Source organism: Salmo trutta, chromosome 16 (assembly GCF_901001165.1).
Source record: "Salmo trutta chromosome 16, fSalTru1.1, whole genome shotgun sequence".
NCBI lineage: Eukaryota > Metazoa > Chordata > Actinopteri > Salmoniformes > Salmonidae > Salmo > Salmo trutta.
The window spans coordinates 35,947,635-35,965,438 of NC_042972.1; the positions used below are offsets into that span (position 1 = coordinate 35,947,635).

General features: G+C 48.0%; 1 protein-coding gene across 11 annotated transcripts in view; it reads right to left on the bottom strand.

Moving 5' to 3' along the window:
* Positions 1-17,804, bottom strand: part of ppfia4 (PTPRF interacting protein alpha 4) — a 110,472-nt gene that overhangs the window by 38,974 nt on the left and 53,694 nt on the right. The window contains exon 1 of one of the 11 annotated variants that reach the window (XM_029694188.1): positions 10,907-11,239. The exons of 9 other annotated variants lie outside the window; for them this stretch is intronic. In XM_029694188.1, the coding sequence (XP_029550048.1) occupies positions 10,907-10,969 (63 nt within the window). In that variant the 5' untranslated portion in view covers positions 10,970-11,239. Of the gene's footprint in view, positions 1-10,707; positions 10,729-10,906; positions 11,240-17,804 lie in introns of those variants that run through there. One more of the 11 variants, XM_029694189.1, reaches the window with a different exon arrangement.

Genomic DNA, 17,804 nt, shown 5'->3' on the forward strand with positions numbered 1-17,804 from the left:
CTGGCGGGCGGCTCTGGCGGCTCCGGACTGGCGGGCGGCTCTGGCGGCTCCGGACTGGCGGGCGGCTCTGGCGGCTCCGGACTGGAGGGCGGCTCTGGCGGCTCCGGACTGGCGGGCGGCTCTGGCGGCTACGGACTGGCGGGCGGCTCTGGCGGCTCCGGACTGGAGGGCGGCTCTGGCGGCTACGGACTGGCGGGCGGCTCTGGCGGCTCCGGACTGGAGGGCGGCTCTGGCGGCTCCGGACTGGCGGGCGGCTCTGGCGGCGCAGGCACTGGACTCACCAGGCTGGGGAGACCCACTGGAGGCCTGGTCCGTGGAGGAGGTACAGGACTGCCCAGGATGGGGAGACCCACTGGAGGCCTGGTCCGTGGAGGAGGTACAGGACTGACCAGGATGGGGAGACCCACTGGAGACCTGGTCCGTGGAGGAGGCACAGGCTTGACCAGGATGGGGAGACCCCCTGGAGGCCTGGTCCGTGGAGGAGGCACAGGATAAACCGGGCTGTGGGGGAGCACTGGAGTTCTGGTACGTAGGCTCTTTACCCACACTCCAGGCTGAATTCTCACTTTGGCCCGGCACGGGTGGAGCGCAGGCATTGGGCGAACTGGGCCCTCCCAGCGTCCTGGAGACACAGTGCGCAGAGCCGGTGCAGGATAACCTGGACCGAAAAGACACACTGGAGACCAGACGCGCTGAGCTGGCACAATCCGTCCTGGCTCGATGCCTGCACTCGCATGGCACTTGCGGGGGGCTGGCCTATAGCGCACCGGGCTATGAAGCGCACTGGAGACACCATGCGCTTCACAGCATAACACGGTGCCTTACCAGTACCACGCTGCTTCCGGTAAGCACGGGGAGTTGGCTCAGGTCTACCGCCTGATGCCGCCAATCACCCCGTGTGCCCCCCCAAACATTTTTTTGGGGGGCTGCCTCTCGTGCCTGTTGCGCTCCCTCGCTTCATACCAGCGCCTCTCAGCTATCGCCGCCTCGATCTCCCACTGCGGGCGGCGATACTCCCCAGCTTGAGCCCATGGTCCAGCAATTCCTCCCAATTCAACGACTCTCGATAGCTCCTCTCCTGGTTCTTCTCCTTGCGCTGCTACTTGGTCCGTTTCTTGGTGGGTGATTCTGTAACGGCTGTCGTAGTAATGAAACCAAGGTGCAGCGGAGGATGTGTGTTCATCTTGAAATTTAATTGAAAAAGAGAACACTACAAAAATAAACAAAAGACGACAGCAAAACAGTCCTGTCAGGAAATACTTTAAACAGAAAACACTAGACAGAAACAATCACCCACAAAAACCCAAAGGAAAAACAGGCTACTTATGTGTGACTCCCAATCAGCAACAACAAACTACAGCTGTGCCTAATTGGAAGCCACACGGCCAAAATCAACGAAACAAACCAACCGAGAAAAAAGAACATAGAACGCCCACCCAATGTAACACCCTGGCCTAACCAAAATAAAGAACAAAACCCCTCTCTATGGCCAGGGCGTTACAGTTCTATTATCTATACAATAGGCCATAATTGATTTTGGCCCAATAGGGGGAAAGGGGATACCAGGTCAGTTGTACAACTGAATGCATTCAACTGAAACGTGTCTTCCACATTTAACCCATCCCAACCCAAATCAGAGAGGTGCAGAGGGCTGCATTAAATCAACATCCCCGTCTTCGGCGCCCAGGTAACAGTGGGTTAACAGCCTCGCTCAGGGGAAGAACGTCAGATTTTTACCTTGTCAGCTCGGGGATTCGGTCCCTCAACCTTTCGGTTACTGGTCCAACGCTCCTACCCGCCAGGCATGGAATATTCCCATGTTCAAGGAGCTTTTTTTTTGCCTAAAAACCTTTGGGCCTACCTACAGTATACATATATATATATAAAAATATAATCTCGTAATCTCTGCCCAGCCTGGCAAGAGTGGCCAAAAGGGTGTTTAGCATCCCCAGTGGCTCTGCAAGTGTAGAGAGGATATTCTCTGCTGCTGGGCGGCTCTCCAGACACCATCACATGAGACAGAAGACATAGACTGGCCAAACTACTGTTTTTAAAAATGTATTCTAAAAATAAATTCAAAGGCTCTCATAAGTCATTTTTTGTAAAAAAAATAAATAATATTCTGAGTAAGTCACAGCCTATATGTGCAATTTATAGACTGTAATGATCAGGGTTGGGGAGTAACAGATTACATGTAAGGGATTACAAAAATACGGTAACTGTAATCCGTTACGTTACCAGCTAAAATATTGTAATCAGATTACAGATACTTTTGAAAAACTAGATGACTACTTCGAGGATAACTTTTAAATTCAGAAATAATGTTTGTGGAAAATCAATCTTTGACACTTCTCTGTTTTCTCAATGACATTCAAATCAGCATTGAAAAAGGCGGAAGTTTAAGTTTGTTCCACCTGAGCAAATGTGTTTGATGGATCACGGGAAAAGTGCAGGAATAGGCTTTGTAGGCTACAGTCCAAGCTGTGCGACTGCTGTCAGCATCCAAAGATTATCCAACTTGAATAAACACTTGGAGCTAAGGATGACAGCAGTGGTGTAGTCTAAGGCGATACAGATATCACTTATTATTGATATCTACATAGTGCATTGATGTGAATCACACTGCTGCTCTCTCATTTAGCTGTTTGCGCCTTACAGATTGTGGTTGTTGTGGATGTCTGTTCACAAATATAAATGTGTATTTTAACCATGTAAGGGTTGAATTCAATACGTTTAAGCTGCCTATCAATCATTGTTTGTAGTTGCTACATCCATTTTCGGACTTATAAATTATATACATGTATGTATGTGTATATATATATATATATATATATATATATATATATATATATATATATATACATACACACTGCTCAAAAAAATAAAGGGAACACTTAAACAACACAATGTAACTCCAAGTCAATCACACTTCTGTGAAATCAAACTGTCCACTTAGGAAGCAACACTGATTGACAATACATTTCACATGCTGTTGTGCAAGTGGAATAGACAACAGGTGGAAATTATAGGCAATTAGCAAGACACCCCCTATAAAGGAGTGGTTCTGCAGGTGGTGACCACAGACCACTTCTCAGTTCCTATGCTTCCTGGCTGATGTTTTGGTCACTTTTGAATGCTGGCGGTGCTTTCACTCTAGTGGTAGCATGAGACGGAGTCTACAACCCACACAAGTGGCTCAGGTAGTGCAGCTCATCCAGGATGGCACATCAATGCGAGCTGTGGGAAGAAGGTTTGCTGTGTCTGTCAGCGTAGTGTCCAGAGCATGGAGGCGCTACCAGGAGACAGGCCAGTACATCAGGAGACGTGGAGGAGGCCGTAGGAGGGCAACAACCCAGCAGCAGGACCGCTACCTCCGCCTTTGTGCAAGGAGGAGCAGGAGGAGCACTGCCAGAGCCCTGCAAAATGACCTCCAGCAGGCCACAAATGTGCATGTGTCTGCTCAAACGGTCAGAAACAGACTCCATGAGGGTGGTATGAGGGCCCGACGTCCACAGGTGGGGGTTGTGCTTACAGCCCAACACCGTGCAGGACGTTTGGCATTTGCCAGAGAACACCAAGATTGGCAATTCGCCACTGGTGCCCTGTGCTCTTCACAGATGAAAGCAGGTTCACACTGAGCACGTGACAGACGTGACAGAGTCTGGAGACGCCGTGGAGAACGTTCTGCTGCCTGCAACATCCTCCAGCATGACCGGTTTGGAGGTGGGTCAGTCATGGTGTGGGGTGGCATTTCTTTGGGGGGCCGCACAGCCCTCCATGTGCTCGCCAGAGGTAGCCTGACTGCCATTAGGTACCGAGATGAGATCCTCAGACCCCTTGTGAGACCATATGCTGGTGCGGTTGGCCCTGGGTTCCTCCTAATGCAAGACAATGCTAGACCTCATGTGGCTGGAGTGTGTCAGCAGTTCCTGCAAGAGGAAGGCATTGATGCTATGGACTGGCCCGCCCGTTCCCCAGACCTGAATCCAATTGAGCACATCTGGGACATCATGTCTCGCTCCATCCACCAACGCCACGTTGCACCACAGACTGTCCAGGAGTTGGCGGATGCTTTAGTCCAGGTCTGGGAGGAGATCCCTCAGGAGACCATCCGCCACCTCATCAGGAGCATGCCCAAGCGTTGTAGGGAGGTCATACAGGCACGTGGAGGCCACACACACTACTGAGCCTCATTTTGACTTGTTTTAAGGACATTACATCAAAGTTGGATCAGCCTGTAGTGTGGTTTTCCACTTTAATTTTGAGTGTGACTCCAAATCCAGACCTCCATGGGTTGATAAATTGGATTTCCATTGATTATTTTTGTGTGATTTTGTTGTCAGCACATTCAACTATGTAAAGAAAAAAGTATTTAATAAGATTATTTCATTTATTCAGATCTAGGATGTGTTATTTTAGTGTTCCCTTTATTTTTTTGAGCAGTGTATATTTACAGATGCATATATATACATATATACATGTATATATACATATATATATATACACACATGCATACCTACACACATATAAATACATACATATATACATATATATATACACATATATACATATATATGTGTGTGTGTGTATTTATTGTGTATTTATTGTGTGTATTGTGTGTGTATTTATTTTTACTATTTTCTTGTAGCGTCATACCCAAAAAGACTTGATGCTGTAATCGCTGCCAAAAATGCTTCAACAAAGTACTGATATTTCAGTTTTTTATTTGTAATAAATAAATGTCTAAAAGACAGTTTTTGCTTTGTCATTATGGGGTATTGTGTGTAGATTGATGAGGGGAAAAAACAATTTAATATATTTTAGAATAAGGCTGTAAGGTAACAAAATGTGGAAAAAGTCAAGGGGTCTGAGTACTTTCCGAAAGAGCCTCCAAAGAGCCATCTTGTCTGGTTACCAAAGACGCGCTCCTCCAAACATACTGTAGGCTATTCAAAATGTTCATTCCTATAACGCCATATCAACAGTAGGCCTGGGCTATATCTTGCTTATTGACAAAGTGCCTCAGATACAATTTACAGGAGGGCACCTAGTATTTTTTGTTGTTGTTGAGAAAGAAGTGCGATGCATAAAGGCCTATACTTGTTGAAGCCAATTACCACAATGTTGACTGTCAAAACTCCAAACATATTGAACAAACACTGGATGTTCTTTTTGTTTTTGTACTGTTGCAGTCACTCGTTACTGTAGCCTATGCCATTTAATAAACTGTAATATCAATCCACAATGGACTAGGATGAGAATATTCCATGCCCGCAGCCGAATTGGAGTTGATGACAATGCAAAGACCGTAAATTAACTACAGAGCTTGAGACAAACGCATGCAGTATTAAGCCATGGGACGCGTTGATTGGACAGTGAGTGGCCAAGCCCTCATCACACCTACAACTTGTTAATTCATCAAAACCCAAGCCTTTCACACTACCGCCAGCTATTGCGTTCATAATATTTCTTACACACCCCTGGACCTATAGCGCTACCACCAGTGCTTAGATACCATTACATTAGGTTTGTTAAAATAGAGCCCTTATGGTGAAATTAGCAGAGAATAAAGGGATGAAGGAAGGATGACAGGAGGAGAGAAAAAGATGGGGAGCACTGAACGACTGCTTCCTTAAGGAGAGATGGGGAGCACTGAACGACTGCTTCCTTAAGGAGAGATGGGGAGCACTGAACGACTGCTTCCTTAAGGAGAGATGGGGAGCACTGAACGACTGCTTCCTTAAGGAGAGATGGGGAGCACTGAACGACTGCTTCCTTAAGGAGAGATGGGGAGCACTGAACGACTGCTTCCTTAAGGAGAGATGGGGAGCACTGAACGACTACTTCCTTAAGGAGGGATGGGGAGCACTGAACGACTGCTTCCTTAAGGAGAGATGGGGAGCACTGAACGACTGCTTCCTTAAGGAGAGATGGGGAGCACTGAACGACTGCTTCCTTAAGGAGAGATGGGGAGCACTGAATGACTGCTTCCTTAAGGAGAGATGGGGAGCACTGAACGACTGCTTCCTTAAGGAGAGATGGGGAGCACTGAACGACTGCTTCCTTAAGGAGAGTCAGATATCAGGGCTGAGAAAGTCTACCACTGCAGAGAGAGAAAAAGAGAGAGCGAGAGAGCGCGATGGGAGAGGAAGAGGGAACGAGAGGGAGAAGGGGGAGAGAGAGAGGGAGAGGAAGAGGGAGAGGAAGAGAGAGAGGTTGAGGGAGCGAGAGGGAGAGGGAGAGAGGTCGAGGGAAAGGGAGCGAGAGAAAGAGGGAGCGAGAGGGAGAGAGAGAGGTTGAGGGAGAGGTTGATAATGATGAATCAGACACATCATGTATAAGAAACAGATTGCCTTTAATCAAGCATCCTGGTACGCAATATGTTTAGTACTTGTGAATGACTGGTGTTATATGACCTTTGAGAACATATTATAGACCAAACAGTGAAAACATAGGCCTCCAATTTTTTTATGAAACATGGATTGTCGTTTTTCTGGGGCCGGGGAAAAAAAGCACAAGGATGACTTAGTGGCCCCAACCAACACTCCACCAGATATTTTGTAACATGCCATAGAAGTCCTCTGTGATGGAAAACACATACACACACAAACACACGCACAGGGCTGTGACGGTCATGGAATTTTGTATGACGGTAATTTGCCAACCAAACGCACATTTTCTCCTCTCTCCACTCCTGACTGCATGTGCCTGCAGTAGAAATAGAATGAAATTGACAGGGTTAGAGGTTCCAAACCGGTTCTATTCATTTTAAATCAAATCAAATCAAAATCAAATCACATTTTATTGGTCACATACACATGGTTAGCAGATGTTAATGCGAGTGTAGCGAAATGCTTGTGCTTCTAGTTCCGACCATGCAGTAATATCTAACAAGTAATCTAACCTAACAATTTCAAAACAATTGCCTTATACACACACAAGTGTAAAGGAATGAATAAGAATATGTACATAAAAATATATGAATGAGTGATGCCCGATCGGCATAGGCAAGATGCAGGTGATGGTATAGAGTACAGTATATACATATGAGATGAGTAACGTAGGGTATGTAAACATTATATAAAGTGGCATTGTTTAAAGTGGCTAGTGATACATTTACTACATCAATTTTTCCATTATTAAAGTGGCTAGAGATGAGTCAGTATGTTGGCAGCAGCCCCTCAATGTTAGTGACGGCTGTTGAACAGTCTGATGTCCTTGAGATAGAAGCTGTTTTTCAGTCTCTCGGTCCCCGCTTTGATGCACCTGTACTGACCTCGCCTTCTGGATGATAGCGGGGTGAACAGGCAGTGGCTCGGGTGGTTGTTGTCCTTGATGATCTTTTTGGCCTTCCTGTGACATCGGGTGGTGTAGGTGTCTTGGAGGGCAGGTAGTTTGCCCCCAGTGATGCGTTGTGCAGACCTCACCACCCTCTGGAGAGCCTTATGGTTGTGGGTGGAGCAGTTGCCGTACCAGGCGGTGATACAGCCCGACAGGATGCTCTCGATTGTGCATCTGTAAATGTTTTTGAGTGTTTTTGGTGACAAGCCGAATTTCTTCAGCCTCCTGAGGTTGAAGAGGCGCTGTTGCGCCTTCTTCACCACACTGTCTGTGTGGGTGGACCATTCAGTTTGTCCGTGATGTGTACGCCGAGGAACTTAAAACTTCCCACCTTCTCCACTACTGTCCCGTCGATGTGGATAGGGGGCTGCTCCCTCTGCTGTTTCCTGAAGTCCATGATCATCTCCTTTGTTTCGTTGACATTGAGTGTGAGGTTATTTTTCCTGACACCACACTCCGAGGGCCCTCAGCTCCTCCCTGTAGGCTGTCTCGTCGTTGTTGGTAATCAAGCCTACCACTGTAGTGTTGTTTGTAAACTTGAGGATTTAGTTGGAGGCGTGCATGGCCACGCAGCCATGGGTGAACAGGGAGTACAGGAGAGGGCTGAGAACGCACCCTTGTGGGGCCCCAGTGTTGAGGATCAGCGGGGTGGAGATGTTGTTACCTACCCTCACCACCTGGGGGCGGCCCGTCAGGAAGTCCAGGACCCAGTTGCACAGGGCGGGTTCGAGACCCAGGGTCTCGAGCTTAATGACGAGTTTGGAGGGTACTATGGTGTTAAATGCTGAGCTGTAGTCGATGAACAGCATTCTTTTATTTCTATGTGTGCTGCTGAATTGTGGGGGGTGTTGCCTAGGCAACTGAAGACTAATTTGCTACAACACCTTGTTTGTTTCAGTAAGGAACAACAACGTTTCATCACATTTTTAAGAGTCCATGTTACCGCAGTAACGGACTCAACCGCACGAATGCCAGGCCGTCCCATCTTCAGTCACTTGTTCCTTCCAAAAACAGTTATGACGGTCAATTTATTTTCACGACGGTCTTCATTCGTAACTGTCGGTTACACGGTTATACAGTAATTGTGCCAGCCCTTCACACACACACACACACACACACACACACACACACACACACACACACACACACACACACACACACACACACACACACACACACACACAAAGAACCTTGCTTTGGCTTTTGATTGGCTGTGACTAATCGTCAACCGCAGCGTCTGCCTGCACACATATGTCGCCATGACAACACATCATTAGGAAAGTAGGAAGTGTCTGAGATAGCATAAAAACACACACACACACACACACACACACACACACACACACACACACACACACACACACACACACACACACACACACACACACACACACACACAGACACACACACACACACACACACACACACACACACAGCATGGTGGCTCTCTCCCAGTGTGCCAGCTCCACGGGCCTCCCTCACACGGGAAGCTAACTGCAGCACTCCTCAGCTCCTCAGGCACAATGATTACTGACACAATAATACTCATATCACAGACCACAACTACTGACTCTACAGCTCTGGGAGTAGAATTAAAACGGAGAGAAGAACCATGTGAGATGAACTAACAGTAGGAATGTCTGTATAAAGTGTTTCTTCACTGTATGAAAGACTGAATAACAACAGTCCTCAGTGAACACACAGCTTGTGATATGCTTCACGGCCAAGACAGTCAGGCTCAGTGAAATGATGAATGAACATTCAGCATGAGCATCATGACTCAAATAAATTAGACTAAAAGGCCAATAACAGCAGCACACTTGAGAGTGACACGGTAGGCATTAACTGAAGCACACTGTACTGTAACAGCACCACAGAAAAGCTGCCATCACTCCTGTGAGACTGAGAAAACAACGGAGTCTGAAAATACCAGGCAATCCTATTGCCAGGCAGAGAGGAGAGGACAGTCAGAGAGAGAGACACTATATGGATAGAAGTTAGAGAGAGACAGATAAATATGCCTGGTTCAGACAGCTGGGTAAATGGGAACCAAAGTACACACTTGAAGAGGGATTAAGAAAGCTTTATCTGAAGTGTGGTGTTAGAAGGAGTGTCTGGGGGAAGACCAGGCTGTTTCAGCTAGGTGTTAAGAACAATACAAGCTCCTTTATCTGATACACTGACAGGTGTGAATAGAGAGATGATTTAAACACACATCACATGGTGAGGGAAGCCTTACGGATGCATGACAATTATGTGCCAAAGATGATATGCTTAAAAGTGACATTTTCATAATATATAAGTGCTGAGCAAGACACTGCATAAAAGCCTGCTTCTATACTTTAAGAATTTCAAACCGATGCAAGGACAGTCTGTGTGACAGCATTCTGACTGCAGTGAAAAGAGCTGGCAACAACACAGCCTTTCCCTCCCCCCTCTCGCTCTTATCAATTTCAATTTTCAATCTCTCTCTCTCCCTCCTCCCTCTTGCTCTTCTCTCTCCCTCCTCCCTCTTCTCTCTCTCTCTCCTCCCTCTTGCTTCTCTCTCTCCCTCCTTCCTCATGCTTCTCTCTCTCTCTCTCTCTCTCCCTCCTCCCTCCCTCTCTCTCTCGCTCCCTCCTCTCTCTCTCTCTCTCTCTCGCTCTCTCTCTCTCTCTCTCGCTCCTCCCTCTCTCTCTCTCTCTCCCCCTCCTCCCTCTCTCCTCCCTCCTCTCTCTCTCTCTCCTCCCTCATGTCTCTCTCTCTCTCTCATGCCTCTCTCTCTCTCATGCCTCTCTCTCTCTCTCATGCCTCTCCCTCCCTCCCTCCCTCCCTCCCTCCCGCCTCTCTCTCTCTGTGCATACAAAAAAGTGCCAACTCCCCTAAAGTTACCAAACTTTTCTTTCTTTCTCCATTTCTCTTTGAATGCTGCAGAATGGCAGGCAGCCACAGTGGCAAATCAAAATGTTTCCCTGGGAGAGAAGCTGTCTGCTACGCCTCCTGTCTTAGTGCCTCAAAAGTAAAAAACTTTTCATATTCTCATATTCTGAATTCACTTCACACCATTGATCTGAAAACATTTTCCATTGACCTGAAAACAACATGAGTGAGAGGGGAGAGGCTGGGCAGGGAGGTGAATAGGGGAAGGGTGGTGGACTTGAGTGATATCTGAGCTGTAGTGTTGAACACAGACATGTGCTTTACCAGTATTTTCATACTGGTCCCCCGTGGGAATCAAACCGACAACCCTGGAGTTGCAAGCGTCGTGCTCTACCAACTGAGCCACACGCGATGCGCATACATACACACACCATAATCAATGCCATACACACAGTTATGTATGGTTTCTAGTGGTCCCAAAACTGATCCATGTGATTGGATCCCTACCTGGTACATGTAGGTGTTAAAGTGGATCCCTACCTGGTACATGTAGGTGTTAAAGTGGATCCCTACCTGGTACATGTAGGTGTTAAAGTGGATCCCTACCTGGTACATGTAAGTGTTAAAGTGGATCCCTACCTGGTACATCATAGGTGTTAAAGTGGATCCCTACCTGGTACATGTAGGTGTTAAAATTGATCCCTACCTGGTACATGTAGGTGTTAAAGTGGATCCCATTCTGAAGATGGATCTTCACTGTCGGATTCATGACGGAATATCATATCAGATCCCAAACCAGACCAACCAATCCCAGAGAGATAGAGAGAGAGAGCTTGCGTCTCATGTGCTCCTAAATCCCTGCTGTGTAATAGTGAGCCTGGTTGGAATAAAGGAGGTTCCTCTACTGGTCTGTCTACTCTGCTGGGACGAACAACAGAGCTACACTACTGTACTATGCTGCTACAACTACAGCCTACAGCATGGGCTACAGCAGAGAGAGGGAGGGAGGGAGAGCTAGAAGGGGAGACAGAATGAGAGAGGAGAGAGGGAGAGATGGGGGGTGCATGTTTGAGGCAGGGCTGCACTAAACATGGGTTGTTGTGATACAGAATAGGAATAGCGAGAGAGAGGGAGGGAGGGAGGGAGATATGAGGAGAGGTGTGTAGTGAGTGGTCAGCTGACTGGACAGGGTTGGACTTAGAGGACTGCTGAGCGGCTGAGTGGCCACCGGTTCACAAACACACTCTCTCGTTCTCTGGGCTAAAAATTAACCTGCCCATCTGGCGTTTGCCCGAAATGCCAGGTGGCCAGTCCGACCTTGCATGGGTTCGAACTTGGCTTAACTGTTGAATGGATGGTTAGAACAGAAGTGTGCATGTTCACTGGCATCACCTAGCTTAAAGAAACAATGCCACTTGTTTAGTAATTAATCAGATAATTACCTCAATCTATTAGACTGTCTGAGTCACTGGTGACCCATTTTAGTTTCCAATCCTACTGCAAGATCAGCCTTTTGTATTCACAACTGACAGTCTACCAACCCAACTCCACACCAAGGGGTTTATCAGCACAAAATATTTTTTTGTCTCTCTCTCTCTCTCTCTCTCTCTCTCTCTCTCTCTCTCTCTCTCTCTCTCTCTCTCTCTCTCTCTCAACTATAAATGGAGGTGGAGTCAGGACCTCAAAACACATAAAAAAGGTGTTGCTGAGTCTGGAGGGGGCAGATTAGTGGAGCTGATGTAGGGCGATGTTGACAATCGGTCTGCTTATATAACTGATCCGATGCACACCCTGCTCTGCACACCTGTCACTGACTGTACTGTACCGTGTGTGTAGATACCATGACAGAAAATGAAAAGACAAATGCTTGCATATCTTTTAGAGCAAGAACATATTAAATCAGTGTGTAAGTGTTTGACTACATATGGTCCATACGTCTTACAGGGATGGGAGAGAGAGGCAGGGAGAGACAAAGAGCGAGAGAGAGCGAGAGATGATTGGCGCCCCGTTCTATGTTTGGCTTCTGCGTTCACACACTAATTCCACAGCTGCCTGGCTGCTTTGACAGACACACAGACAAACACACTCACTGCTTCGACAGGCACACGTGTGTGTGTGTGTTCACACACAGCTCAAAAAAACAGCCATAGAGAGAGGGGGGAGAAGAGGAGAAAATGGAAGGATGTAGAGGAGAGAAGAGGAGGATGAGAAGGAGAGAGAAAATTAATAACATGAGGAATAAATACACAATGAGTAACGATAACTTGGTACCAGTACCGAGTCGATGAGCAGGGGTACGAGGTAATTGAGGTAGATATGAACATATAGGTAGGGGTAAAGTGACTGGGCCGTATGCACTACCTTCTGTAGCACCTTACGGTCGGATGCCAAGCAGTTGCCATACCAAGAGGTGATGTAGCCAATCAAGATGCTCACAATGGTGCAGCTGTATAACTTTTTGAGGATCTGAGGGCCCATGCCGAATATTTTCAGCCTTCTGAGGAGGAAGAGGCATTGTCGTGCCCTTTTCACGACTGTGTTATTGTGTGTGGACCATCATAAGTCCTTAGTGATGTGGAAGCTTTTGACCCGCTCCACTAAAGCCCCGTCGATGTGTGTGAGATAGTGAGAGATGAGAACTCAAACATCAAGCTGAACACGCAGCCTGTTGTATTCCTGCTGCCTTAAGACAGCCTACTGCAGACGTTCGGCCTGTCTGTCTGTCTGGGCCCTGCTTGGACCTGGTTGTCAAGGAAACAAAAGAGAGGAACTCAACACACAGCAAGACGAACATGGTTAGAGAGAGAGAGCAACAACAGGAAAGATAACGTGAGATTTAGAGAAGAAAAGAGAGTGACTGTGAAAGAGTGACTGAGACAGCGAAAGGCCTGTAATGGACTGTGAAAAAGCACACCTCAAAATCTCAGAATAACTGCTATGACTGCCAAGGAACCTCTAACTCTGATATAAGGTACAACTTATATGTGAAACTGTGCACAGCCAAAGAAGAACCATTCCTTGCACTCAATGCACTCCACGCCAGTTCATTCATTCTGATGATATCAAGATCCAACATGGCCGTCTAGTGACTGTGGAACAGTTGTCCAGGTAAATAGAGAGGTTCAGGTCAGTCCAGCAGTGGTCATCTCCTCTCCACTGGGACAGAGTGATTGCAGCCAGCCTGCTGCCTGCTGGTCACATTAGTAAGGAGACAGAGACACCTAGTGCCAACAGACGGTACTCATTCTTAACGTGGAAGGACAGAGGGAAGGAAGAGAGGAAGGATCCATTTAACAATATTGGAACAGAAACCTTTTTAGCAGGGGTTCCACTCTAGCTTTCACCGATGCAGTTAGTGAGAGAGAGCCAGCCAGCCAGCCAGCCAGCCAGCCAGCCAGCCAGCCAGCCAGCCAGCCAGCCAGACAGACAGACAGACAGACAGACAGACAGACAGACAGACAGACAGACAGACAGACAGACAGACAGACAGACAGACAGACAGACACTGTGCTTTGGGTTTGGTCACACTCATACACAAAGAGTGCTGTGTTTTGGCTTGTGTCACACACAAACACACACTGGCACTGACAAAAAAAGGCTAGAAAATTGACACATTTGAAGCAGCGCTCTCAGTAGCAGAGAATTAACAGGAGGAAAAATCTCTCAACTCTCTATCAGCCTCTCCCTTTTCTGCACTGTCTTCCTCTCTTACTCTTTCCATCTCCCTACCTCTCCTACTAACGAACCCTCCTTGGCCTTCCCACTCTCTCTCCTGCTCTCCCTCCCCCCTCTCTGTCTCGCTCTCTCTCTCTCTGCTGTTTCTCTAAGCATAGCTGGAGTTTATCTCAGCTGAACATGCCCTCTCTGAGTAGCCATTTTAAAACACAACATAATATGGTGTGAGCTAACAGACACACACGCACACACAGACACACAAGCACACACAGACACACACACCCTTAGTTGAGGATCTAGCGTAGTGAGAAAGAAAGCTCTGTCATCCAGGTGTCAGGAACAATAATCACTCAACAACCTTTCAATCTCCATAGCCTCCTCCATCCATCCCTTATCTCTCTCCTCCCCTTGCCCTCTCCCTCCTCCCCTTGCCCTCTCCCTCCTCCACTCCCTCAATCCCTCTTTGCCTGCAAACACGTGTCAGCTCCATCTCCCCTACTGTCGTCAGCAGCAGAGCAACTCAGCACACATGAACACACACAAGCAGTCTGACTTTGGGGGAGCACAGTCCTGCATAAGATGTACATGTGGAAAGGTCAACTCCTGCATTCTAAGATGACTGTGGTGCCCATAGTGTAGTACAGATCTTGGGACAGGACTGTAGGGTATAGCAATGGCTTCACACCAGCTCTCACTGCCACTGGGAATAGGGGGAGAGGAGAGAGGAGGAGGGAGAAAAAGAGGGGAGGAGGGGAAGGAATAACGAAGGGGAGAGATGGATCTGTGTATAGGAGGTCAGGGGCGCTACTTTTGCCCTTCACAGGGCATCGAGTGCAGCGTTGCAGTGGCATGGTGAAACTCTACACCCTGTGAGTGTGCGTGCGTGCGTGCGTGCGTGCGCGCGCGTGGATGCATGCGTGCGCGTGTGGCTGCAGTGAAAGAGGCATGACAGGAACCTCGCTTGGCACCTGCGAGTGAGGCTGTCTTTCACTCCTCCTTCCTCTCTTCTCATCCATCACTTCATTATTGTGTCAGGTATTTAATACATATCTTGTGTTAAAATAAAGACAATTACATGTGCCTCACTTGCATAAATACACCATGTGTATTTGCATATATGAATAAATGAACATAACGGCTGCAACCACCAAACACTTGCTCTGTTTACCCTACCTGCACTCATCTGCTCTGTTTACCCTACCTGCACTCATCTGCTCTGTTAACCCTACCTGCACTCATCTGCTCTGTTTACCCTACCTGCACTCATCTGCTCTGTTTACCCTACCTGCACTCATCTGCTCTGTTCACCCTACCTGCACTCATCTGCTCTGTTTACCCTACCTGCACTCATCTGCTCTGTTCACCCTACCTGCACTCATCTGCTCTGTTTACCCTACCTGCACTCATCTGCTCTGTTTACCCTACCTGCACTCATCTGCTCAGTTCTACCCTACCTGCACTCATCTGCTCTGTTCACCCTACCTGCACTCATCTGCTCTGTTTACCCTACCTGCACTCATCTGCTCTGTTCACCCTACCTGCACTCATCTGCTCTGTTTACCCTACCTGCACTCATCTGCTCTGTTCACCCTACCTGCACTCATCTGCTCTGTTTACCCTACCTGCACTCATCTGCTCTGTTTACCCTACCTGCACTCATCTGCGCTGTCTAGACTGCCTCATTAATTACTGTTGTTGTCATTTTCTCTTGCATAATTCAACAAGCGTGTCAATAGCTGGATACCCCCGGATTAAAAATAACCCCGTTCGGCTTTAGATTACACCTATCTATACAGGTTGGTGGCACCTTAATTGGGGAAAACAGGCTTGTGGTAATGGCTGGAATAGGTGGAATGCCATTCCATTCCCTCCATTCACTCCATTATTATGAGCTGTCCTCCCCTCAACAGCCTCCACTGTTACATACCAGGGGTTGAAACTGGGAACAGAACAGAAAACCTTTTTCAAGGAACAGAATCAAAACAGGGAATGAAAATGATCTATACTGATCCAGAACAGAAATGTTATTTTAAAAGCATGGAAACCGGTAAATAAGGTTATTTTACATTCCAGGCATTTATTTTATAATCCTCAATCCCCAGTGTCTGCCTGACAGCTGAAAATCTATGCCAGTGTGTGTGCATGTGTCGGCTACGGCCCCTCCCCTCCGCAGCATAGCTGTAGCCCTGCGCCCTATGGGCCCTATGGGCGGCGTACTGCAGCGACGCCTCTTGCACTGAGATGCAGTGTCTTAGACCACTGCGCCTCTCAACAGTGAAGAATGTGCAGGCTGTTCTGTGCTGGTACAGAGGCTCTGTGCTGTTATACTCTACAGCCCTAAGTGCCACTGTTAGACTCTGCTCTACTCTGCTGTCCCCCCCTCCCCCTCCCCCTCCTTCCATCACTGGCCTTGGTACAGGAGGATCTCTCACTTCATGAGTCATACATCCTCAACTGACTGAGACTCTGGCTGGCTCTCTCTGCCTTGCCAAAGTGATGCAGCCAGGTACTGTACCAACCCTGAGCCAGGCACGCAGTGTGTGTGACTGTGAGTGCATCTCTCTGTGTGTGTGTGTGTGTGTGTGTGTGTGTGTGTGTGTGTGTGTGTGTGTGTGTGTGTGTGTGTGTGTGTGTGTGTGTGTGTGTGTGTGTGTGTAGCCAGGTCATCTGTGATACAAGTCAGTATTCGACATCCATTCCTGTCTGAGAACGTCCAGAGATGATGTGGAAAACCGGCCACTAGGGGCAACACTGTGTGCTGTTAGCTTCAAGTAGGCCTCTGATTCCAAAGGTTGCAAGTTTGAATCTAGAGATAGAAAGTTGTCTTTAAGATTTTGGTTTTAAGCCAATCCCAAAACGTAACCCTTGCCATTCAGAGTTAATGCCTAACCTTAAGATTTCAGAGTTAATGCCTAAACTGAACCTTATACACTTAGAATTCTGGATGACGGTAATTGACCAGCCATATGATCGCGGTCTACAGACCGTAAAAACCATTAGAATAGCAAAAAATAATGATTATCTCCCTCGCTCCTGACTGTTTGTGCTGCCATAGAAATAGACTGATAGAAATTAGAATGTATTATATTTCTATGTGTGCTGGTGCTGCATTGATGTTGGATGTTGCCTAGGCATCCGAAGACTCATTTGCTAGTTTCTTGTTTCAGCAAGGAGCAACTAAGTTTCATCACCTTGTTAAGAGTCCATTTAACCACAGAAACGGACTCAACTGCTCGAATGCCCAGCCGTCTTCAGTCAGCTGTTCGTAAAAATAAAGAAATCCATAAACGTGTGTGTGGCCGGCCCTAGCGTGTGGCCAGCCCTAGCGTGTGGCCGGCCCTAGCGTGTGGCCGGCCCTAGCGTGTGGCCGGCCCTAGCGTGTGGCCGGCCCTAGCGTGTGGTCGGCCCTAGCGTGTGGCCGGCCCTAGCGTGTGGCCGGCCCTAGCGTGTGGCCGGCCCTAACGGGTGGCCGGCCCTAGCGTGTGGCCGGCCCTAGCGTGTGGTCGGCCCTAGCGTGTGGTCGGCCCTAGCGTGTGGCCGGCCCCCGCTCCTCCGCACACTCCACTGGCTCCGCACACTCCACTGCAGTTGAAGCTCGCATCTGCTACAAGACCATGGTGCTTGCCTACGGAGCTGTGAGGGGAACGGCACCTCCGTACCTTCAGGCTCTGATCAGGCCCTACACCCAAACAAGGGCACCTCTGGCCTGCTGGCCCCCCTACCTCTGCGGAAGCACAGTTCCCGCTCAGCCCAGTCAAAACTGTTCGCTGCTCTGGCACCCCAATGGTGGAACAAGCTCCCTCACGACGCCAGGACAGCGGAGTCAATCACCACCTTCCGATCACCCCACCTCTTTAAGGAATACCTGGGATAGGATATAGTAATCCTTCTACCCCCCCCCCCAAAAAAATATATAGATGTACTATTGT